General features: G+C 43.0%; 1 protein-coding gene across 1 annotated transcript; it reads left to right on the forward strand.

Annotated features, from left to right (window-relative positions):
- The first annotated feature begins 1,231 nt into the window (after positions 1-1,231).
- Positions 1,232-18,806, forward strand: hs3st3b1b (heparan sulfate (glucosamine) 3-O-sulfotransferase 3B1b). The gene is made up of 2 exons (XM_067488436.1): positions 1,232-2,106; positions 17,248-18,806. The coding sequence occupies exons 1-2, from the start codon at positions 1,526-1,528 to the stop codon at positions 17,864-17,866; spliced, it is 1,200 nt and encodes a 399-aa protein (XP_067344537.1). The 5' UTR covers positions 1,232-1,525; the 3' UTR covers positions 17,867-18,806.
- The last annotated feature ends 6,775 nt before the right edge of the window (positions 18,807-25,581 follow it).

The raw sequence follows: 25,581 nt of genomic DNA on the forward strand, positions 1-25,581 counted from the left end.
GGAGGTTTACAGGAAAAACCCTGTGACGGGAACATCTCCGTGATCAGGTGACATATTCGCTGCAAGTTTAGTTTTCTTGTCTCTATTAAAATGATAAAATCAGTATCGAAGGTTTGTTGAGGGAAACGAGTGAAAACTCAAAGCGGTATTAAACACGTTTTGATCCATTACGCAGGCTGTGAATAACAGTCTGAGCCTCGGGATTAAAAAAAAAAAATCCTCAAGGTTTTGAGAAGAAAACAAAAACAAAAATAAAAAAAAATAGGCCTCATAGGCTACATGTTGATTAACTTCGTCTTTCTACTCATTCTTATTTATTTCTCACGTTTATCCGGACAAATATACCGATATGTAATATTTGGAAGTACCGTGGGAGTCACCTACTGCTTCGGTTAAATCGATTATTTTTTAACGATACCGCAAAAAGAAAAAACTAATGTAACCTGTTGAATAAGTGATAACTTTTTACCAACGTGTAGTTTCCTTCACTTTAGCAATAAATGGCTGCTATAGCTAAATAACTACGACAACAATAATAATAATCCTAATAATAATATAGTTACTCTATCACTTTGAAAAGTCCACTTGTTATTTTTCGGTTAAATTAATTTTAGTAGGTTTGCACAAAGTTATTAAGTTATTAGAAAATTAAAAATAATTTGTTTACCTTTGTTTAAATGTCATTTCAAGAGGATAAAGTGACGATCGTGACTTTCTTTTTTAAAGTATTTATTTATTTATTTTAGTGTCAGCCATGAAATCCATAGTGAAGGTTCCTTTCACAAAGTGTGTTTTAAATCAAACAGGGATCTGTTGGGGATTCATTTTCCATCGTTTTTCATTTTATGTTTTTAATTTCTTTTATCTTCCAATCTGCACCAGTTAAATGTACTTGAAAGTGTATTTATTTATCAAATAAAAATGAACTAAAATGGGTCAGAATAAGGCTGAGCGCGTCTAAACGTCCCGGACACGAGAATCCTCACTTAATTGGCTTCTTTTTTACTTTTTTTTTCTTTTTCTTTTTTAATTTGCCCGGTAAGAAAGTTTCTCAAACTCTCACACGGTCGCGACGCACGCTGCGGACCCCACGGCTCAGCCCGCCCACGCCTCTCTCTCTGATTGGTCCGCGTCCGTAAACAAGCCTGCTGAATATTCATCTCCCGTGCAGCTATTGGCTGCTGCCGGTGTCAGTCTGGCGCCTGCCTCTGTATAAGGTCTCGTTCTCCAGCGGCAGCTTTAACAAACCTGAGCTGATCCTGCAGCGGCTCCACGGAGCGTCGGTCACAGCGCAACTATTTGCCATATTCTCGCCACAACTATGATTAAATATTCCTCGACGTCTTTTCATTCCTGGATATGCGATTCTTTACGAATATATTTAGATTAGAGCTTTTTAGTATCTAAGTTGTATTTATTTTTAGTTTAACATCGACATGTGCGTAAATTTGCGAGGATTGCCGAGGTGCCACCGGGAGTGACTTTGGCAATATGCGCTGGGATATGATTTCCAACCGAAAGGCTTATGGAATATAGCCTGGTTTGCCACAGCCTGTATGCCTTCTGGTCCAGCCCCGTGAAGAAGAAGCTAATCCTGCTCAGCATCATGCTTTTAGTCTGGGTATACATGCTGTACTCCTGCGTGGGCTACTGCTCCACCGTGCCAAGTTTGGTGGTGGACGGTTACCGGGGCAAGGAGACTGGCTCGGCGGTGGCCAAGAGGACAGAGAGCAGCAGGATGGACCTGGTGTCCAGACTGCTGGTCAAACCGCAGCCGTGGGAGGATATAGAGAGCGACTACGAGGAGCCGTCCATCAGGACCGCTTCGTCCAGAGACCTGCTCAATAACGAGCTGGAGACGGACAGAGCCGACGAGTGGGACGAGATGCGCGGCGAGCAGCAGAGAGCCCCGGAGCCCGGCGCCATGTCCAGCTTCTCCAACGGCTCCGGGAGCAAGAAGCTGCCGCAGGCGATCATCATCGGGGTGAAGAAAGGAGGGACCCGGGCTCTGCTGGAGTTCCTGCGCGTTCACCCGGACATCAGAGCCGTGGGAGCGGAGCCGCACTTCTTCGACCGCAACTATGAGAACGGACTGGAGTGGTACAGGTAAGACGTGAGTTCGTGCGGCGCTGGTGTGAGTCCGGATGATGCGCGTTGAAATGTGCACAAAGGCGATTTCATTAACAAATTAAAGCGATTTATGGGGACACTGGCAAAAGACCCGCTGAAGAAAAATGCAGAGTAGCCTTGATGGTGGACCAACACCTCGGGTCAAACACTTTTATAGATTATTTACTTTACTGTTTTGTGCTTAGAGAAAATTTTGTCGGTTTCCTCATCCACCCACCTATGTAATTAGCGCCCGTCACACTCTGTTGTTCCACCTAAAAATCGAACAATTCTCCTTTTTTTTTTTATCACGAATTAAAAACGGAGTAATTTCCAAACAATTTAGTTGTGATGAGGCCTCTGCTTTGCTTTACGCCACTTTCCTTTGCGAGCTCGCCCAGTTTGTGCCGTATTTAGTACATCAGATGCTCCTGGTGAGATCGCAGGATTTCTTTATTTTTAAAAATCATATTTGCACATTTTTAAAAGCAAGAAGCTGCAGGGAATTTACTGTCACACCGACCTGTTTCTGCGACGTGCAGTGATCTCTGTTGGACGCAGCGCAACACTGCACCTTCACCGCGATGCGTCGAGTTCAAATTTAAATTTGCTGCGTTTATATATTTTGACCCTGCTACAATTTTTCATAAAGCTCATTTAAATTATTAGGGACAGGCAGCTCCAAGTAACCTGCTGTTACATGTGGATGGGCTGCAAAAATCCACTTAACATATTTCATAACTCCCTGCTGTGCATTGTGAGATAAAGCTTAACGCGGACGCCACAATTTTGCCGTGAAGCCATTGTGAGAAGATCCAAGTTGACGGTATTTTCGGAATCATTTTTTAGAATGAAATAGAACGATAGAGGATGTAGAATATTTAACCTTAAAGCGTTTATTGACTTGAAGGTCTTGCAGGCGTTTTGAACATTCTTATGCCAATGGATCCTGCCCCCCTGGTTGCCTACGTTGCAAGGAAAATGGATCTGCATTACAAAGTGAGGATCCTTTATAGGACAAAACCCTTTTAACATCTTCACAGGTCGATAAACCAACATTATCCTTGTCATTTACATCACAAAGTAATTAAACCAGCAACCAACTGAAGTAGTCTTTACTGTACCTCATGACGAATGTCTCCCACAGCCTGTTTTATAATAAACCTTCCACCAGTTTTTAGGTTTTTTTTTTAGAGGAAAATCTAAATATTATCAGTGCTTGAGCAGACTAGTTTTTTGGTTATTGGTCATTTGGCTATTATCTCCATAAAATAAACGGATTCAGATGGACGGATCGAATTATTGATTGGCTGTCAAAATTCCACTTAAGAATTCAGTTTATTTAAAAATTAGTTTTAAAGTTTTAAACTGTCTGTTTTCGTTTCCTACTGTGTGTGTGTGTGTTTTTTTTATGCATAACTTTCCCAAAGTTTTGTCTGGAGTGAAAAAGTCGCCTGATAAGTTGATAACAGTTTTGGTCCATGTTAAATATGCAGGGCCCTGAAGGGAGCCCCAGTAATGTTCGACATAATGTGTGTGTGTGTGTATGTGGGAGGGGGCCTCCTCCCTATTCTGGAAGAGCCGAATAAGGAACCCAAATGTTGGCAGGACTCAGAATAAAGACACTGTTCCCTCATTTGTGTGAAGGTTCCTGTGCGTTCTTTGTTAGAGTCTGGGCTTGACTTTTGCAAGCCTGTTATTTAACTTCCACCTACAACAGAATTTCTAACTTTTCTGTGTAGGGAGTTGTGGAAAAAGTGTGCGTCTGCTGCGTTTTGTAGGCGTTGAAATCTAATACTTGCGATGAAGTCATGACTCAAGGTTTTCTGCAGAGATAGAATGGGAGCAGTTATTCAGTCTTACTTTCCCCGTTGGTGCCAACGAGTAACCTCCTCACAGCTCACACGTGCAGAAATGCACATAGAGCCATGCTGGAGTTTTACTTTTCATTCTGCACTGAAAAAACATGTTGGACGAAACCTCAGCAATTTCAATTTCCGATTTATTTTGTCTTTTGTGATATGAGGCATTACTTGCTGCAATCTAAACCGCTAACTGGTTTGTCTCCTATAGAAACTGGGCTTGTGGAATGATTGACTTTTTCTTACTTTTATGAAAGAAGTGCAGAGAGAAATGTTTGTTTCAGTAACAGCTGGTGTAAGCAGTCCCTGCAGTGCAGAAAATAGCTTTTAGTGCTTCTTTTTCTTCAGTCATAGACTGACACAGGAACTCGTTGCGGATCGTGCAGCGTTTCTCTTTAGGACCAGACACTGGAGATGACAACACTGGAATGTTCCACATAGACAAAATTGTACGGCATTGAAATCTAACCAGTGGGAATATGATCGGATCACAGTAAAGGTCATTTATGAGTGTGTTTGTGTCTGAATTGAGCAACTCACCTCTCCTTGTTTGTCCATTTGCACAATCTCTGCTGTAACTCAGCTTGCACCATCTTCGCCCGCCCCAGTGGACACACATTTAGAGTTCCATCAAGTAAATACGGCCATAGCACGAGCAGAAAAGGCTCAAGCAAGCTGCACCAAGACAGAGAGAGAGAGAGAGGGAGAGGTTTCAAAATGAATGGAGGGAGGTGATAACAAGTTCCATTGTGTATTTCTGATGCACTTTGACAGTTTTTATTTGTGCCAAAGACAAACAAATGATTCATGCTTTTGACCGAGGGGTCCTTGTATCAAGAGGTACACATTTTCACAGTGAGGTCATGCATGAACCGGCCCCAAGGAACACACACACACACACACACACACACACACACACAGAGACGCAAAGGGAGAGCTCTGGAGGCCAGAGTGGCTGAAAAAGAGCATTGGTTCCTAATTTCTGTTTGCACCTGTTTGCAAATTGGCAATAACTAAAATATACAGTATACAGAACAAAACTTTGGGGGATATGAGTTGATTCTGTGAAAAAATAAAACCAACATGCAAAGTTCATAACAGAGCTCAGAATCAGCAGCTTCAACATTTTGTTAAGCGACAGCCGAAATCATGTTGTATTTTTTTATTTTTTTATTTGCTACTTTCTAATTTGTGCCATTGAAGGTTGTGTAGCAAGCTTCAAAAAAAAAGAAGAAGAAACGACAGAAAAGCCAAATCATTAAAACATGGAGACAATGTGCAAAAACACAGTTACAAACACACTCACTCATTTGCCTACTTTTAAAATTTGTTAAAGAAGCAAAAAATCTCTTTTGGTCTTAGTCAAGCAGTTGCAAGGAGTTCAGCAGTTTTATTAAATATGTAACAATTAATGTGCCGTTTGTTTGAAATCACATCAAACTTTAGAACGAGGTCCCACTCATTCTGACGAGTTCATTCCTTCCACACTGCTGCAGCTTCCTCTTAAACCAGAGGCGTTTTATTTACTCCTAACTCTTGTTGACTGTGGCCCTCATCTTGTCCTGTCAGTATGCGGTGCATGTTGCTCTCTTCATATTCCATTTAGTCGTATTTGCTATGAAGGGGCTTTGATATGTAATTACCGTACTGTGGTTTTGCTGTCGTGTCGCGGGCTCTGGTCTCAGCTCACTGTCAGGGCTCCGGCAGTGTTGACGCCGTCGCTCCTCCCTCAGGGTGGCTTCAGCAACATGCTGGAGAGAGTGTAGTTATACAGTTTACAGCCATATGGGTGGTACTGTGTGTTATTTTACATTGCAGTATGTTGTTTGTGCCATTTTAAAGCCTTTTCCTAACTGTATTATATTAATGCATTGAGCTTCTGGACTAAAGCTTGAATGATTGCGTCATAATAATGAAATACATGACTTGGAGGCCGCATACTTAACTACATCATCTTTAGTCTTTTGTGAGCAGTGGTTTATGATCAAAGGTTAGGCTTCAGTTGCTGTGGAGAGACTGGTGGGATTGGATTGGTGCCATCCCGGAGCAGGATGTCTCTCCGGTCAACCTTTGTATCTAGTCTGTGATAAAACACTGTGAGGTAAACAGATTCAATGAATGCTACTGATGGTGCCACCCAACAAAAGGACAAGTGAAGCCTTGTAGAAAAGCAGGCTTCTACGAAAAAGAGAGAAAAAAAAAAATAGAGTTCCACTATCAGACTTTGGGTGTTTGCGGAAGTCTGTGCAGTTTGAAAGCCGTTATCTGAAGGCCAGTCCACCCCCACTGGTTATTCTTGAGGCAGACTGCTGCCCATGGCCCTGCTGGAGACCGTTCTGGATGGGTGCACATCCTTGAGTCTGGTTCACCACAGGAGTGCTCCTATTTCCATGTAGGTGACCCATCCGGTCTCTGTTGCCACTGACCTCGCTCTCCTTCCTTCCTCTCCATGGCCGAAAGGCGCCACCTGGTTCTATAGAGCACCAGTGAACAGCATCAAACCATCCACTGCTGATGTTTGCACACGCGGGTGTCACGCTGTACAAAGACAAATGGAACAGAAAAGTGTTACTGTAGCGATGTGTCTGCTGCTCATCTCTGGTGGCTCAGCTGTGAGGCCACAAATCATTTTCATCTTCGCTCACAGAAGAATGAAACAGCATATACACAAATGGTGCCACGGCCTGGCCCCTCTGGGAAGCCAGTATTGATCGGTCAGGCTTGATTGGAGGTAATGTGGAGTGATGGGTTAAGGGCCTTTGACTGGGGTCAGACTCATGTCTGCTGGCTGACAGGGTCTGTGTGTTGACCATCTGCAGAGCTACAGAAAGCCGCTGGAAGCTACAAGTCCCACTGGGGATTTCATAGCTGCTCCTCGCAGAAAACAATAATTTGACAGGACAGTTCTTGAGTTCTCTAGGAGGAGGAGAAGGACCATTTCTAAACTCTGCGTTTGACGGAATCAGTGAAACTGTTGGTGGCTGTTACTCAGTTAAAGTGCTGGAGAGGACAATGCTGAATTCAGAGGCGTAGATACTTTGGCGCTCCGATTGTTTCCTGATTCCTGGAAGTTCACGCCTCCTCGGGGACCGAGCGCTCGGCCAGCCAACCGTACAGCTGACAGCAGGTTCACATCCTCCGCTCAAATCCTCCAGCAAACATAAAAACAAGCATTTTGAAACTGTGCCTCTGTGTTGGCTAAACTTCCACCATGAGGTCCCAGATGAGTGGACTACTTGTGCATGATACCCCCGTTCCCCCGCAGTGCCTCCCACTTCCCCCCCAAACCTCATCCTCAAAACCCCTCCCTCACCAAGCACTTTTCTCCACTGTGCACTTGTGCTGTTGGTGTGTCCCCTGTCATGCTTGGGTTCGTCCAGTCCTGGGTGGGGCTCGCTGCAGGCCTCGCTGGCCACAAGCGGCCCTCTCCCAGTAGTAGCCTTTGGTCGGCGTAGAGTGACGAAGGTCCTTTTCTCTCTGCTGCCTAAGCTGGCACGGCTCATCTGAGACTAGAGGGTGACCGAGGGGTGGCGAAGCAGTCAAAAAGGCAGCTTTCATCCCCTAAATTATGACTGGTTAATTGTGAAAGGGGAGACCTGTGGAGAGGGGAGTGGCAGCGCTGCACTGGGGCGGCCTGCCCCCCCCCCCAAACCCCCAATGGTGTCCAATGAACACTGCCCACATCAGGGGAGACAATATGGCCACCACAGACAGGAACCTCCTGCAGGAGCAGAGGATAAAAGCCACAGAGCCTGACAGGAACTTGCTGTCAGACATTCATATTGTTTGTGCTCATTCCCTCTGCATAAGACTCATGTGACTCCTTTATGTTTTCTTCCTGTAAGCATGAGGTCAATGCAATTCAACAATAAAATGCTGATTTGTTATTTCCTTGTAGAAGTCGAGTGAAGGAGGAAAGGAATTGTGAGATAGAAAAGCTGCAAACAATCCCTCCCTCTGTGCAACGGACCTTTTTTAACAAGGTGATAATTTGGATGTTGTTACACGTGTTAGAACAGAACCAGACATCATCCCTCCAGAGATAATGGTCACTCATTGCTGCTAAATAAACACTATAGGGCATTAAAAATGTATCGCCCCCAAGGTGAGGAGAAACACTCTAATATGGTTTTGCTCGTAGTTTGCTGTTTTACTTGCTGCTTTCCAAAGACATGGACAATATTTATGGATGGATTAGGAGAAGGAGGAGGAGAAAGTGATGACAGCCAACCTGTAAAGCTTCACTAGTCACAGGTATTAAGTCCCAGAGGTAGCCATTAGGGTGCTGGAGAGGGAGTTTGCCTCTGGGACAGAGGAGGACAGAAAAAGACAGAGGGAGAGAGAGGGAGAGAGAGGCTGAAGTCTCCCGAGGTTTCCATTAGCGTGGCAGTAAAAGAGCAGAGCTCATTAGAAGCCCTGACTTGTCTCTCTGCGCCGCGGCTGCTTGACACCAGTCACTCTCTCCATTTAGATGTGGTCCCAGGGCTGTTGCGCTCTCTCTCATAAGAGCTGTAAGAACACTTCAGCTCAACTCCAAGACAACCCGGCCAAACGACTCCGGTCTATCCCAATTATTTTCCACCAAAAGAAGTTTTTCTCCCGCCTGTTTAACTGATGGGAGTCAGCAGGCAGCCTTGGAAACCGCTCGTTGTGTCTTTGGACACAGAAAAAAAACCGACTCCACTTCTATCAAGCTGTAACATTTTTGCTCTCACTTTTTCACCACACAGCATAATGCCCAAAAAACTAATTTCACTGAACTTTGGTTGAACGGGCACCAAAGAAAAAAACAGTTTTTAGGTCAAATTTTTATTTAAAAGTTGAAACAAGCTCTGTTAACAGTTTCCTGCCACGTTGGATAAACTCTACGGTGCTTATCGTTTTCTCATGAACTACGGGGGAAAATAGTTCTTTTCTGTTGTCAGCCTGGTTAGTGGCAGTACCCTAAAAAAAATGGCCTGGCGCAGGTGGCATTGACACGTACCTAGTTGTTGCTATATTACAAATCAGTCCATCCACTGTGAGCATAAGTTTATGAAGCCAGCTTTTTAAGGTCATCCTGCTGAGAGCAGTGCCACAACCATGGCAAGACTTATGAATATAAAGTAAAAACGAAATGCTTTTCCTTACATGGAAAACTACAATTCTTCATCTGGAGTATTTATATTTACATTTAGTCATTTTGCAAACGCTTTGTATCCAAAGCCACTTACACGTGAGGTACAAAGAAAGCAAAACGGCCAAGTTAGGGAGAAGCTACTGAAAGTAAAGTGCCACGACAAGAGACTGTGGAGTCCACCCTGTATGATGAACAGATGAAAAATATTTAGCTGGAGACATGTTTTATGAAAACGAACATTCTCTAAGTCTTTTGGCCACAGGCTGACGTGTATAATCTGGAGTTTCTCAAATTTCTTTTTTTTTTTCTTTTTTTCTTTGTGCACCAGCTCTTCATTTCTTTTACTCCCTTCACAAAATAACTTGTCTTCCTGGCACCGAGTTAGACCAGATCCCATTTCACCTCTAACCAAGAGGCTTACTGATACAGAGATCCAGCAAAGGGCGTGAAAAAATGTATCACTGGGCTCCACGGTCGCAAAAACAAAATGCGGAAACTGAACTTCAAGCCCTCACGTCTGTGTTTGGCAGTGCAAATGGTTAAAACTGTGCCTCTTGCTCTTAACAGTAATTATCTTGTCTTCAGGGTACTCGAGAGATATTGTAGAAGACAACATCTAGGCGTGCATCCAAAGAAAACTGAAGCATCGCCCGGGGACTGCTGCTGCCACTCTTTCCATTTCTGAAAGGAGCAGGTTAATTGTCACGACTGGTGATATCGTTACTCAATTTAGCTAATTACACGTTAGCTCGGGAGGCAGGCTGTCTTCAGGAATTTGTAAACCATTAACCTGCAGCAACAGCTGCAGTGTGACTAATAGAAGCTAAATAATAGCCCAAACACACAGGAAGATGGTTTTCTGCTCACTGAGTGACATACAGAAGAGAGGAAATCCCCCTCTTTCCCCTACACACACACTTTGTAGTTCACCTGTCTTCAAAAAGGTGTGCAGGCAGTTACGGATGACAGGCAATTCAAACAGGATGCAAAGTAGCTCGCTCCCTGTGTGTGTGTGTGTGTGTGTGTGTGTGTGTGAGAGAGAGAGAGAGAGCGTCTGGGGAGTGGGGGTGATGGCATGTATGTTCTTCTCAAGTCTGTTTCATCTTTTATTCATCTTTGCTGTAGCAAGATCAAGGAGTCATGTGCCTCTTGGTGCATGTCAAGTGTCAGGAAATCAGTCAGAATAGTCAATTGTGCCTGCACACCCACACAACAACACCCAGAAAAGCTCACACACACACACACACACACACCACAAGCCGAGTCTTCACCTGCAGCCCTTCATTGTTGTTTGCCCTGTTGTTTTTTTCATGCTTTCACACTTCATTGGTTTTATTTCATCTGAGCTGTCAGCAGGTCACACTCCGATACTGACGGAGTGCTGGAATGTGCGGCTAGCTCCCAGCTAACACCTTCAGCAAACAGGCAGAGCAAACAACACCGATTAGTGAGGATTAGCAGCGCTTAACAAATATCGCCAAGTTGGATTTCGGATTTTCGGGGTTTGTGTATCAGCTGGCAGAGAGTGTGTGGCAAGTTGTGGCAGTGTCAGGTGACTCATCTTGTGTTGCATGTCAAACAAAGCGGTCAGATGTTGTGTTAAGTGTTACCAACATTCACCTCTTTTGAGCCAGCGAAATGGAGCTTTTTTTTTTTCTGGGGCAGACTCTTTGAAAGCCTGAAGATAAAAGCTCCTGTAGGCATGCTGCTGCACATTCATGAGAGGCAAGGAGGAGTGATTTCTGCCTTTCCCCATCTCCTCTGTTTTATTTACACCACATGGTGGGCCACCTCGCTTCACTGCAGGGTTATTAACACTCGATAATTCGACGCAGCCGTCTATGGCCACAGGCCGTTGTGGTTCCAGGCCTGAAAAAGCCTTATGGCTCCACACATTCCTGTGTTGTTTTCCCGAGGTGCCAAATAGCAACAAACATACTGAAAAACAGACTTTCCAAGTGGGAAAAATGAGCGCTCGTTATTGAATTTTAATCATTTGTGCTCCTCATGTGCACTGCTGTAGTCTCAGCCTGACGTAAATAATTTCAGCAACGGAGGGGGTATCTGAGACTGCAGCCTGGGCTAATAAAGGGGCTGGGGTGTCTGACATGTAGTCCATGAAACTGTATGTAGTGATTAGTGCCTATTTATTTATTCTTCTTCACCAGTGTCTGATGTTGCCTCCAAAACCAGGCTGGGAATGAGCAAGAAACCAGTCTGGATAGTCTTTGACCACAAGGCCTGACAGCCCCTTCTCTTGCGCTGCTTTCTGTCTGTTTCTCGCATTCTCTCTGTCATTCACTCTCCATCTCCTACACGCACACACACACACAAACTCAGTCTGTAAGAGATGCTATGATCTCTGGCAAAGCATGACTCCCTGATTCTTGTGAAAAATGATGGACGGTTGCATTGGCCGGTTAACTGTTTTGTTTACATGAAGGGTCAGTAGATTCCCAGGCTGTTTTGACACAGTGCAACTTCTTGATGGAGTTAGGGGTCTGGGAGCTGCATTTATCAGCCAGATCAGAACTGCAGCGCAGGGCTTCGGTGTGAAAGTGTCGCTGTGCTCCTAGAAGTTTGGCCATTGCGCTCTGAAAATATTAAAATAGTAGCTGCTTCATTAGTTATGTTTTCACTGACCAAAGCATGTGCATGTGTTTGCTTATTAGTTTTCCAATTGTGCAGAGAACTTGTGAGTCAGGGCTGTTTAGACATGCGTGACCTTCACTCCACACACGCTTGTCACCAGTGTATGTGCTGTGAGCATGTTAACCAGAGAGTAATCCCCTGAACTTTCACGAGTAAATCAATTTGAGACAATTTTGTAATGTGCACTAAATTTGGTTTTCTTCCTCTTTTCTATCTTGTAAACCAAGATTTACTTCTCCCTTGACGCCTAAAGTTGGAAACCATTGGTCAAGGTCGTCCTTTGTAACTTATTCTTGTTTGAGCTTGTTGGAGTTAATCAGCGGATTCGTGCCGATATATAACACTGTTTAAATTATGAAGATCCACAGCACTTAGGTCTCTATAGTCATCACCAGTGTTTGTAGGAATATACTGATTATATATTTAGTCCAATACAACCAAATTCTTGTCCTTCATGTTTTATTTGCAATACAGTCATATTGTTAGTAATTCTTAGTTCAGATGACACCTGGGAAGTGAAGTTAACAAAGTCATGTCTGTAGCATGTAGACTTGACGTTAACCAGTGTACAACTTCCCTGTGTGTGTTCTGTTGTTGGTGTGATAGGGATTTTCTGAAAAGGTGATCCAGTCAGGCAACAGAAATAAAGAAGTAAATCCTGTGCAGCAGCTCCGTTCACATTGCCAGACGCTCTTGACAACAGCACTGCCAGTAATCTGGGGGAAGAATTTAGCTTTCAAACAGATCTCTTCCCATCCAGGTCTGAGTGTGTGTGATATTAGGCCAGGCTGCATTATTAATCATTTTAGCAGATAGTTGATTCAGTGGGGGGGGGTCGGTCTTGAACCCAGCCACCTTCCCGAGTTTCCAGTGACACCATTATTCAGTGGAGCCTGTTAATATGAAACCTTAGGCTCGAAAGGGGCAGCGACAATTGATTCTGATAAGGTTGATAAAGTTGTAGCATCACTTAGGGTTGATCATGTGGCAAGTTCTAAGTTACGCACGTGTGAAGGATGCATGCAGATATGGAGACTTGCTCAGCAGCGGGTGAAAAGGTATGCTTTATGTTTTGGCACCGAATATACATCAGAACAAAAGCAGAGACGTATAAGATGCAGATACAAACAGAACCCTTCAGCATACACTCCTGCAAGTTCTCACTTTTAAGCAGGGACCTCTGGCTCTTCTCATCCAGGAAATGAACTGTCAAAAAGCTCCAAGTGGCCACATACTAACACCTGGTCTCAGCTCCAAGTGCTTGAAACAGATGAAGCTTCTGTAAGTGCAGCCGGAGCTCTTCTCCGTCTGTGCATTAGAGTTGCCCGACATGACTGCGCCATAAACCATCTCCTTTATTCTTTTTAATTTACAGCCAAAGCCATGCTCTGCGGTTCAATATAATGTCAGACTCCAGGCAAAGTGGAGCATATTTCAAATGTCTGGCTTCTGTATGTGCTTAAATGCAACTATCAAAATAATCAGGGAGCCAGCAGAGGGGTGCGCCCCTTCCCTTCCTTAGCAGTAGCCATAGTGAGTGTGTGTGTGTGTGTGTGTGCAACATAAATATGTAGCTTACTGCAGTTCCATGCTTCTCCTACTCTGACCACAGAGCTATAAAAGGGGAGGCTCTTAGGAAATCCTGCCTTTATTCACCAGTGACTCATCCATGAATGCATCCAACGAACCTTCCATATCTGCATGTATCATCCTCCACCTTTTCCACAGAATACTTCTAGAAACACTGCAAAAGGGACTTTTGTAGATGTGCGGTCTGGGGAAATGCACACCAAGAATTATGTTTACTTATGTTCAAATGCTTATTGCAACCAAAATTATTAAAATATCAGATTTAGAATATGTTCAATGCACGACTGAACAAATGAAGCTCAAAATTTGTATCATTCAGGAAGGAATAAAGATGTTTCTTTGTATTTCCTGAAGACGCTTGTACGTCAACCACATTGGTTCATGTGAAGGAGTTGGTAATAGCCCCTCTGGAAAGAAAGGGAGGCTTTCAGTACTTTCCCCCCTCATTTCCTCCCTCTGCTTCTTCTTTCTTGTGAAGTGTCACTTTGCCATCAGACCTCAAGGCCTGATTGCCAAGGGCTGGGGGACGTTTGGGGATCAATGGAAAAGAGAACTGGTATGAGAGTTCTGTGCCGGCTTTTAATGGAAAGAAAACCCAGCATTTCAACAACTTACACTTTAATTGTTCATAATCAATGTCTATGTGATTCAGCCTTAGAGCACTGTTGTTTTGGGTGGGGATAACACTCACTCCAGGGTCTTCAAGCCATAGTAACCATCCTTAGCTCTAAATGCCCATAAGGGTTAATCTCATCCTACGTTGGTGGATACAAAATGCCCTCTGATTTGCTCATAGTCAAATAAACAAACCCTAATTTGAGATTCAAATGCTTTCAGCATCCAGACATGTGAGACAATTGAAAACCATTTGTATCCCATAGAAAATCGACAGAGACACGCCAAATACATTTTTTTTTTCTCCTTTTGTCTATGAGCAAACTAGTCATTTTGTCAGGGATGCTTTGACACAGACAGCTCAGTGGCAGCCCGTTATCATCAAATCAAATGTGACAGGAGGGAGGTAGAAGCCTCAGACAGAAATAACCCTTTTCCTGCCTGTCGTTTATCTCCGGTGGGATGGGGACTCTTTAAAACACAGGGCAAAGGGCCACTCCGCTGGCCCCTCTTTGATGCTGTCATGTGACAAGGGCTTCTGCTTTGTGTCTTATCGCTGTTTTTGGCACGTCTTTCAACTTGGAAATATTCTCAGTGGGCAAAGGTGCAGAGAGGCATGGAGGAGAAAAAAAAAAGAGTAGAGATGTATATCATGTTAAAGTATAAGAAGGCAAAGAAGTTTTGCTTAGCAGAAATACCTCAAAATTATACTTAATTGCAGGACTTTTACTGCTTCTCATATTAGACAGTAGACGACTGTGGGGTCCTTGTTACCTTAGGGGGACAGGGTGATGTTTGCAGGGCCATTTTGGCACACGTTCCACTTAAGAGCTCTCCAAAAGGCCTCCCTCACTTGAGGTTGAGGAGGACGGTGAAGTGCTCCTCTCAGCCCTCCATAAGCATCCGCCCACCCACTCTCCCTCCTCTTCTATCTGCCCCCTCTCTACACTGCCTTCATCCCCGCCTATTTGCCCTGACCACTGCCCTGCTCACCCCTCTGCTCAGGGGACAATGGCTCACTTTCAAAGAAAAGCAGGAAAAAAAAAAGAGGCCGGCGTCACAGAATTGCCTGTTTGCTGACAGAATCTTTAAAAGCAGCACCTCATAAATCAAAAAAGAGCATAATAGGCATTGTTTCTCCAAGAGCTACTTGTCCCACTAAAATTCCACTCCTCTGCTCTCTTTTCTGTCTTCCTGCCTTTTTTTTTACCTCGGAGAGTGTGGGTTAAGTCAGAGGTGGGGATTTTTTATTAAAAGGGCCTGTTTTCGGTGCAGATTTGGCGGTTTGCTCACCACTTTCTTTCTCCCTTGCTGTCCAACCATCCCCTTGTTTTATGCTCCTGCAACCCCCAACTCTTGATTTTTCTTTTTTTCTTTCTTTCTTTTTTTTTAAAGAAGGATTCTCTGAGCTTGGATCAGCATAATCTATCGCTATGCACATTGTAACTCGGGCCTCCTCCCTATCGCCATGCTGCATTGTCATGTTGAAATCGGATTAGAAGGGAAGCCGTTTGCTTCTTCTGTGTGGCTCTGGACTCTTTATGTATGTTAGCACAAGGAAAGACAAAAAAACCCCAAAAAAACTTGCAGGCAGTATCGCACTGTGCATCGAAAGAATGACAAATAGCGTTGCATTTAAGCCGGGCAAGGTTTGGTTTATGTTCCTTGAAGACATTCAAGAGGCACTGTATAAACAGTTTGAAGTTGTGGCAGAGAATTTTCAATGTGCGTGTGATCACAATGTGTTGTCTCCAGAAATGGTTCGCTGGCGGAAAGATCTGTCATGCTTTTGCATAAAACCGCATATGCTGTAACTGTTTTGGCTTCAATAGGCTATTAATGAGCTTTTGGAAACAGCCTCGCTTCCCCTCCGTCTACTCGATTCACCCCACTGATGTGTCAGCAATCAAGAAGATATTATCATAATTAGATCACTGGCACTGCATTAGGATTACACAAATCTGCCAACACCATTTCCATGAGGAGTTTTATTGGTTACCTGATGTTACCCTGAGCGTTTTTTCCTTTCCTTCACCGTTCTTTCTTTCTTGCACACAAATATGTGCATTGATGGAGAGTCGGTGTTATATGAATTAGCCATGAGCTAGATGGACATGAACCAGATTCCAGCTTTTAGAGTAAATATCTAATGAATAGCTGAAGCTCTGGGGAAGAATTGAGTATTGCAGACTCCTGGGTGTACAGAATGTGTCTAACATTGTAAATTTGGGGTCTTTTGCCTTTTTCTGTGTTCAAGTACTCTGTAGGATTAAGCAGTGTTTGGATGGGATGGATCACAATAGTACTGTCTACACTATGGCGTATCAGTGCCTTATAGCGTTGACAACAAAGGAAAGGCTCGGTGTACAACAGGCTAACAGGGGTCTTATCTGTAAGAGTGTTTCCACCCTGATAGACCAGTGTCCCCCTTTATCTCCCCCTTCAATTGTTTTTTTCCTCCTTTAAGGGCTTAAACTGCTTATATGCTGTTGTTGGCTGCCCTTGAGTGTCTGTGATTGTCTATTTTATTTGCAGAGGCCCTCTTTGCCCCCACCCCCCAATCACTTCATTCATAATCACAATCATTTGATTCCATGCATGTACTTACACACAGGCTAGTTTTCTTCCTGGCGAAGGGGCTAAACAGGGCCTCACCGCTCTTATCAGCTCTACCATAGTTTTAGAATGTACAGTTGGCCAGCGGTTCTGAACTTCGTGAAGCTGTGTTGCCTCCTGATTATGTCTGTGTGTCTGTCTGGCCATCCCTCACCAAAAACCTATGCCTCTTTTAGCCTCCATGGGGGGGGGCACATACCTAAGTCAGCAAGGTTGATCGAGTTTATGTTTCCTTTTCTTTGTTTATATTCTTCCACTTTACAAAATTAACACATGCTGAAAGCTAAATTATTTTAAAAAATATAAAAAAGCTGATCAAAATGTGAAAATAATTACAGGGTAGCAGAGCAGGTTAGCTGCAAATAGAACCGACCTCCTAATAACTTTTATGGTTAAAGTCAGTTGGCCATGTTCAGAAATTCTTTTTTTTTTTTTATGCAGTAAATAAGGGTTTTCTTTTTTCTGTCAGACGTGAGATATCTCATGAGTGAGTGAGCTTGTTGTCGTTGGAAATCTGCCTGCACTAATAGGTTTTCAAGCCCTATAATAAGGCTAAACACAGTCATTGAGTCATTGATTACAGAACACGGTACACTCCATCAACTTGATTGCTCTATGCAAAGCCTTGCAGTGCCGTAGCCTTCCTTTAACCTCCTTTTTGTTTTTATTAATTTTTTTCTGCAGGGACCTGATGCCCAAGACTCTGGAGGGCCAGATCACCATGGAGAAAACCCCAAGCTACTTTGTGACCCGAGAGGCTCCGGCCAGGATTTCTGCCATGTCCCGGGACACCAAGCTAATCGTGGTAGTGAGGGACCCCGTCACCAGGGCTATCTCAGACTACACACAGACCCTGTCTAAGAAGCCTGACATTCCCTCTTTCGAGAGCCTCACGTTTAAAAACAGGACTACAGGGCTCATTGACACCTCGTGGAGCGCCATACAGATCGGCATCTACGCCAAGCACCTGGATAACTGGCTGCAGTACTTCCCCATGGACCAGATCCTGTTTGTGAGCGGCGAGCGTCTGATCAGCGACCCCGCCGGAGAGCTGGGCCGCGTGCAGGACTTCTTAGGGCTCAAGAGGATCATCACAGACAAACACTTTTACTTCAATCAGACCAAGGGGTTCCCGTGCCTCAAGAAGGCCGAGGGCAGCAGCAAGCCTCACTGCCTGGGTAAAACCAAAGGGAGGACCCACCCGAACATTGACCCAGAGGTGGTGCAGAGGCTACGGGACTTTTACAGGCCGTTCAACATGAAGTTCTACCAGATGACAGGACATAACTTTGGTTGGGATTGACGTGGACACTTTGACTAGTTTTGTTTATTTGTTCAGAAGTTATTTTTTTTTCTGTATTTCAATGGCAAAATGTGGAGATGTTGCTATATATATGTAAAATGTACAGAAATCTATTTTATAATAATTTATTTTTATTTCTAAGCAATTAATTCACTAAGCTGCCTAACCATATTTGTACATAACATCTATCCAACATATTGTTTTTAACATTCCTCATTTTAGTTTGGATTTCTCCTGCTCCTCCCTCACTGTCCCGTAAACTCAGTGGATTTATTGGTGCTTCATAATGCTAATAATCAGCACTAACTGAAGTAGGGTGGAAAATGTAATGGCACCATATTACGGGTACAGAATGCTCACAGAGAAGTGGAGAACACCTATCCATGTGCATCCAAATTTCACAATTTCACAACTTTTCCGTAATCTTTTCCAAACCCTGAGTGTAATTCTTCTGCAAGGTGTTTCACAGGAACACAGATCTTCCATTTAATTCCAATCTTTCTACAATGGAGTTGGACAAAACACCACATCTCATGTCCCTTTCCACTCAATAACAGGTAGATCAATAGGCCTTATTGATCCTCACTGTGTCACTCATGCTTAAAGTATACAGCTGCCCTTTCATTCTCAATGCTCCTGCTGCCTGCTCTAATGAGTAGCCCATCCATCAAACGCTAAATCCCATCCCTGACCACATACGAGCCCGTGGTAACGTTATGCTAATCGAGTAAAGGTTACTGGCAGATCAATGCAGCCTCCACTCTCTAACTCCCTATTAGAAGCAGTGTTGGCTCAGAGCCAGGCCCGTACCACATCCATTCAGTTCAAAGGTCACACAAAGTCTCAATCAAATTTCCCTGAGATGCATTTGATTTGTTGACGAAAGCAGAGCTGGAGCAGAGTGGGTCAGAGGGAAGTCATCGCATGAGGCAGTAGAAGGGATGTCTGTCAGAAATTAAGCACAAAGATAGAGAAGATGGCAGACAAACAACACGTGGGCTTCACCTCACTGAAATAACGCTACTTCAAACTAAAGTCCATAAGGCTCATCCCAGATCCCGGATTAAAAAGATCAGAGGAAGACAAAAGGTTTTTGTGAAACACTCTCAGCACACTAAGAAAAGCCTCACGCAGGGTTTCGGTGTCTAACCTTTGTTGTGTCATTAGAAGATCTCGTGTGCCATCGTCCATGGCCGATGTACTTTATGCCTTATTCAATCCTGTCATCCTCAAACATCTCATGTTTCCACAGTGGACTCAACTCTCTACTTGTTGCCAAAAAAATAAAAAGCTATGGTTGATATCATGTTTCACACATCTTGACTTGCTGTCTTCACTTTTCCCTCCCTGCATTGCTTTCTTGTTTTTGTCTTTCTACTTGAATTCTTGATATGCAAGAGAGAGAAAACGCGTGGTTCTCATTCTTTGATGTGCTGCTCCGTCTGTCTGCAACGGGCGGGCGCTGGTGCAAGGGCACGGGAGAGGCAGCCATGCTATGTTATGTTATGCTGTGCTATGCAATGCTATGCATGCTCAATATGGTGGCTATTATGAAAATGCAGAAATAATGGGAAGGGATTAGAAGCATCCAGAGGAGGTGCTTTATGCGTTCAAGCAGGGCCCGGACTGAATGTACACAACCTATCCTCACACTAAAACATCCCTCAATTTTGTACAAGTTTAGATTGCCACACAGATTTAGTCAAATTTGTCATTTTTTTTTTCTTTTTACGTTAAGGAAATGCTGTGCCTCTTTCACTTTCCAATCCAATGCAGTTTGTCCCACCATTAAAACCGCTACAGCTATTTATCTTGTTTTCCATTTGAAAGCAGCTGCCTGATTTAGCCTCAAACCAGTGGTTGGTAGCAGGGGAGGTGGAGGCTTGTAACACTGTATTTGTTTTTTTGTAGTGCTATCTCTTACTTTCTCTCTGCCTAAACAATGATATTCCTGGTGACAATGTAAGCCTTCATCTCCTCTTTCTTCCTCAGTGCAATGTTTGATTATATATTTAAAAAAAAAAAAAAAGCATTTAAGACGACCTCTTAGCAAGCTGCCACATTCTTGAAGGAACGTCTGAGATCCCCCCCTTTAATTGATGAGAGTACTGCATTTGAATTCTGGTCCAGTTCATGTCATTGAGGGAATATCTGAAAAAACAACAACAGAAAAACAACTCGCACTCATGGGTTTTACTCCATGCTGCTGCTTTGGTGATGGTTGAGTTTTAATCAACCATTTTTGACATTTAAATTGTTAGACATGTTTGTCTTATCCACACATATTATGTATTTAGACTAGCAAATCTGTATGTACAAAAAATGAAAAAGACGTGTAAATGGAGTATTTTGTGGTATGTAAATCAAAGGAATTAATTTTACACAGTGCAAAAGCAAAATGGAACAGATGTTTCTAGATGATAAAATACTGAACATTCATAATATTTCTTTGTATGAAGAAATAAATAAAAAAAAGCATATATTTTACCAAAAACTCTTTGTGCTTGGCTTTTCTTTTCACGTGGAGTTTTATTATTTAAATGTCAAATTACACCTTTTTCCTCACGACAAATCTCTCTAAAGAGTATGGGCTATGGTTCAATTTCAGGAAAAGCGTGACACTCTTCAAGAGTAGGTTTTCAACTTTATAAGACAAACCCACAATTCAAGCGTGTTCACATGTATTAATTATTTCACTATTTATTAGGAGTTTGAGTGCAGACGACCACTCAAAGCTAAAGGCTTAAAGGTTTGGGTGCCAAAGCTTAATTATATTCAGACAGGAACGTAAAACACAGTGTTCTGTATATTCAATTTTCACTGCAGTTATCTTAAGTGCTTTTTCTTATTATGTAAAAATTTAAAGCAGGATCTGGGAAACCGTGGTCCCTGAGGGTCCTGCCGCACTGCACACCGCTGATTACCTGATCAAGTGCGTTCAGTCAATTGGAAGTTGGAGGAGCCGGTGTCACACAGGGGTAGTTGGGTTATGGAGACACCGTCTATGCTGTTAATATTAAAACAGTATAGATAAAAAATGTGTAAAATAAATTTTACGTCAGTTCTACCTGTTTTTTTTTTTGTTTGTTTTGTTTGTTTGTTTTGGCGAACTGACCCTTTAATGAGCAAAGTTGCGGCCGTGTGCTAATGTTAATGCTCTGGCTGCACGGCTTATCATAAAACAAGCTAACAACTGTCACTCACTAAAGAGCGGACTTTGGGAAGGAAACAATCGTATTTTTTGCGGAATGGGTTCAGAAAGCTTCCCGCACCTGCAGCGATACCAGCAGTGGGTCTACACGGGTGAACCGTCGTGACCATGTCGACACAAGCCTGGGGGCCCAGCTTCATTAGCCAAGGTAAGCTAAGCGCTACATGCTAATCGCTTGCTAACAGGCACGCGTGAGTGTGCAGTTTCTATTCAGCTCCTTCTTTTTGTAAGTATTTATTTTCGGTCGCTGCACTTTGCTGTGAATTTGCACAGGGTTGAAAAAAATGACGCTGATATTTAAGCAGTGTAACTCATGGGCTTAATTAGCTCTTTGACATATAGTCCCCTGGTGGTTGTTGCGTGTTGTAAACATGTGCTCCCTTCAAACAGTGTTAGTGGTGGATGCATATTGGCTTTACAGATTTAGGCCTGTTTGCATTTAGCTTTTTCTGAAACGTGCTCAGCTAAATGGCCTAAAAGCCACTGGCTTATGTGCCTGATGCTAATGTGCGCTTCATGCTGCTGGTTTACGCAAACTCCCCCAAACTATTAAAACTTTAACTTTAACCTTAACTCATATAGTAAGACACTGATGGTCATTTGTTTCTTATCAATATTTAATTTCCGCATAAAAATGGCACAACTGAAGTTTGTCACATTGCTGTTGCTCTTGTAGTGGATTGATGGGTTTTCTTATGCTGTTATCAGATTTCTTATTCCTTTAAGACTTTAAATGTTTGTGTGGTTGTTGGGGATGAAGAAGGGATGATAACTTATTTATTGCTCGCTCTCCTCATGCACGTTTTTTAATTTTAATTGATTTTTTTTTTTTTGAATCTTATGGACCCCTAATATTTTATATGCTCCAGATACACTGCTCTGTCTTGGTGCCCAAGTTGACCTCCATATTCACATTTAGTCTTGCGCGTCAACCTATTCAGTGCTGGCAAATCTGCTACAAATGAACAAGTGCTTAATGAGCTGAAGTGTCTAAGCTAAAAACCTACAACGTATACCCCAAACAGAAAGACATGATTACATGAGAACATCAAATTATTTGCTTTATTACAATCAGCTTGCATATGTCCAATAAGGTTTTCCGCCTCCTGATTCACACTGACGACAGTCCATTTGGGAACCATCTGACAGCTCAGTATTTACACTTCTTTTAAAGCATGCTGCAGCTTAAACAAGATGTGCAGTTGGTTTGATTGAGTGAAGGTTGTGGGTATGTGGTGTGTGTGTGTGTATGGCTTTCTGTGTGGTGGCTGCAAAAAAATGTCATGGCAATTTATTTGCTTTTTTTTCCTGTTTCCTGCTCAGCAGGGCACTGTGGTTATGGAAGTGGGGGGTCTGTGTGGTTTCAGGTGACCCATAGCTGTGTGGGAGGTTTGGTTGCCGGTAGTGGTGGGTCTGCCTGCTTATCGGAAATGCCCCTTATTACCACCACCCTCACTCCCTGTAAAAACAGCCAATGTTTCCTTATGGCCCATAATGAGACACACCTCCAGGGCTGTTTATTTACACGGCTCTGAAACACCTCTGTGTATTAACAGGGGATTCATTCACACTATCAGAGGTGAGATATGTACAAACCTGTCCACAGAAAGGGATGTTGACATCCGCAGCAGACCAAGTTTTCTTGGTCCTGGGGAGTTTGTCAATGTATGTGCTGCTATTTACCTGAACAGATCAGACTAAGGTATGGATCACAAAGTGGTGCAGAACAGAGGACGTTGTTTCGTTATTAATTATGCCTCAGTGTTACACAAGTAATTCTTCATTTTTAGCATGTTTGCTGCGGTTTTGTTATGACTTTACAATATGTTGGCATGAAGGTTTGTGCAAATATAATTTTAAATGGTTTTAAAGCTGCTTATGTTTTGAATCCTATTTTTAATCTCTAAATAAACCAGTTTGGAAGATGATCAGTTACAAAATATGGAAGACTTTTGCCAAATTTTAACATAATTTACTGTACAATCCGCAACTGTACAGCCGTATCTGAGATATATTACAGTATTTTTACTCCTCCAGCTGAAATAGTGGGTACTTGATGATCTAGATTTCCGAAGTTAATAAAAGCTAAGAATTATTGTTTCCTCTTTGCATTCTCTGGGGTATAGATGCTCTATATCTGACTGACACATCTTGCTTTGTGTGCTTCGTATTAGGTTGCATAAACAAAACCAACACAAGATCTATGCTGCAGCAGACACCTCAATATGGGGCATATTAAAATAAAGACATGTTAATATTTTTGTAATGAAACCAACATATTCAAGAGTACACTGTGTTTTAAAGTCATAATTCATTAACTGGGGCACAGTTGCATTGGAATAAAACACTTTTTTAAATGCAATTAAATTCCAACCCCTATTTGTTTTGGCTGAACATAGACAAAAAATCCAGTTGATGCTTTCCAGCCCCCAAGAAAGAGGTGGGCTGTAATGAGTGGAACATAACAGAAATCCCTACAGTATGCATGCTGTGATATAGTGGCATATAAAAAGTTGGGCAAACAATTTCCTTCCTTTCAGACATTAACCGGAGGGAATACTGTCTTCATATAAAGATGCATCTGATGCTGAATACATGCAACGGGTGTACTAAAATTAACATGTATGCCAACTGTTACCAGGGGGAATAATCAGGTTTGCCACAACAGACAATGACTATGTCCAAACAAGGGCACAGATGTGGCTTAGACACAGCCAGTGGGAAATTTTGACTAATACTGCAGTGGGAGAGGTGTACACAACATGCACTCCTTCTCCACGGAGCCACTTAACCTTACTGGAAAATGTATCCCGGAAGGTAAACAATGGGCAATATTACAGCTCAGTATAACACACTGTAAACAGAGCTATCAGCAGCTATTGAAGCCAGGCAGCATGCAGCCCATTTCCCAGTCAACATACAGGTAGTGGCTTGTTCTCATCAAACCTTGTCGTTGATATTTACAAGTCTGCAGCTTGATAATTGCTCAGCTGGAGCACTGAAAGACACACCGGAGAGGAAGACAAACAGGATGTGATGTGAATGATTGGGGGGGGGGCAGGTTGAAGTGGAGCAAGTTCTCTTGGCGAACACCCAGCTTGTCGTCTGAATCCAAGCCACCTGTATTAACTCACGACTAACCTGATTAACCTGTTCATGGATCCGACAGACACAGATACAGGAGTGATAGATTCCGGGCTGGCGGCCAGGCGAGCCATCTTGAAGGAAATGGTTTGTGTAATTAACAGTGAAGTTCAGCAGAATGACAGGGGGTAATTGTAGCCTTTGCAGATGATGTCTTATTGTCATCAAGGGTGCCTCTCAAGGCTGTTATGGGTACGGGCGGCTGTTGCTTTGGGCTTTGGGACGGGAACAGACACCTGGCAGCACTAGACAGACACGAACCCCCTATTGACTCTTTCCCACTCATTGCCTCCTCCCATCCTCATCCAAACCGCTTCTCCCCCACCCCTCCATCCCTTGGCGCTACCCCCAGAGCAGGTTGCTATGTAGTGTGTTTGATCATATTAGCTTCAAGCTGCTGCAAAGCAATTGCACAATATCCAAACATCCTTGTCAAAATGGCTGGAAACATGGCAGCATGGCTGCAGGGTGGTGCATTAAAAATTTAGCCGTCTAGCTCGGTCTCTTTTTAGACCTGAACATGGTTAACTCTCTAAGAGGAAGATGATGGCTTGGTGGGTGGTTTCACATGCAGTCTTTAATTTTTCTTTGCACAGGCTTTAAGACCTTTGTCTCTAAGGTGACTTATATTTCACAAGTCTCCTTTTTCCCGGACCCCATGGCAAAAATCCGGGCTTGTGTTGAGCCTGGTAGAGTGCTGTTATATTACCACACGGCCTGTTTTGTTTTTTCCATTTAGGTAAACCCTTTTTTAAAATGCTTCTGATATTTTTCAGGTGCTTGTTAAACTGGTTTTTCTTTAAAACACAACAATTTATGGCTCAGAAAAGCTCTTTCCATTAGATTTTGAAGTGTTACGTCATTTAATGCAATAGTGCTTTTACCATAAATGCAATAATGCTTGGGTTTAAAAATTATATTTGTGGGGCTGCACTGTGTTGCTGGGCTGTAGTGCACTTGGCAATATAAGAGTGTATTGTGTTTACTATCTTTTTTTTTTTTTTTTTTTTTTTTTTTTTTTTAATTGAAAAAATCAGAAGCCACTGTAAAGATTCACGTAGAACAGATTGAATAAACTGGTGTCAGTGGAATGAGTGGAAAAGGAACATGAACTATTGCACACATCTTAAAAATCAGGATTGTCTCAGTGGAATTCCCCAGTGTCTACAAAATACACTAGACATCAAAGAGTGCCCTACTGCTTCACAGAAACATGTATTTAGTCAGTTTCCAGAAGAACTGGTGTGTTTTAAATGCTGAATACTGAACTTCTTACTTCAATTGGATGATCAAAAGTAAATTACCTGTTTACCCGTGTTGGCCGTACTGATTCGAGGTGAATGTAGGGGACTGTTACATG

The sequence above is a fragment of the Channa argus genome, chromosome 20 (genome assembly GCF_033026475.1).
Source record: "Channa argus isolate prfri chromosome 20, Channa argus male v1.0, whole genome shotgun sequence".
NCBI lineage: Eukaryota > Metazoa > Chordata > Actinopteri > Anabantiformes > Channidae > Channa > Channa argus.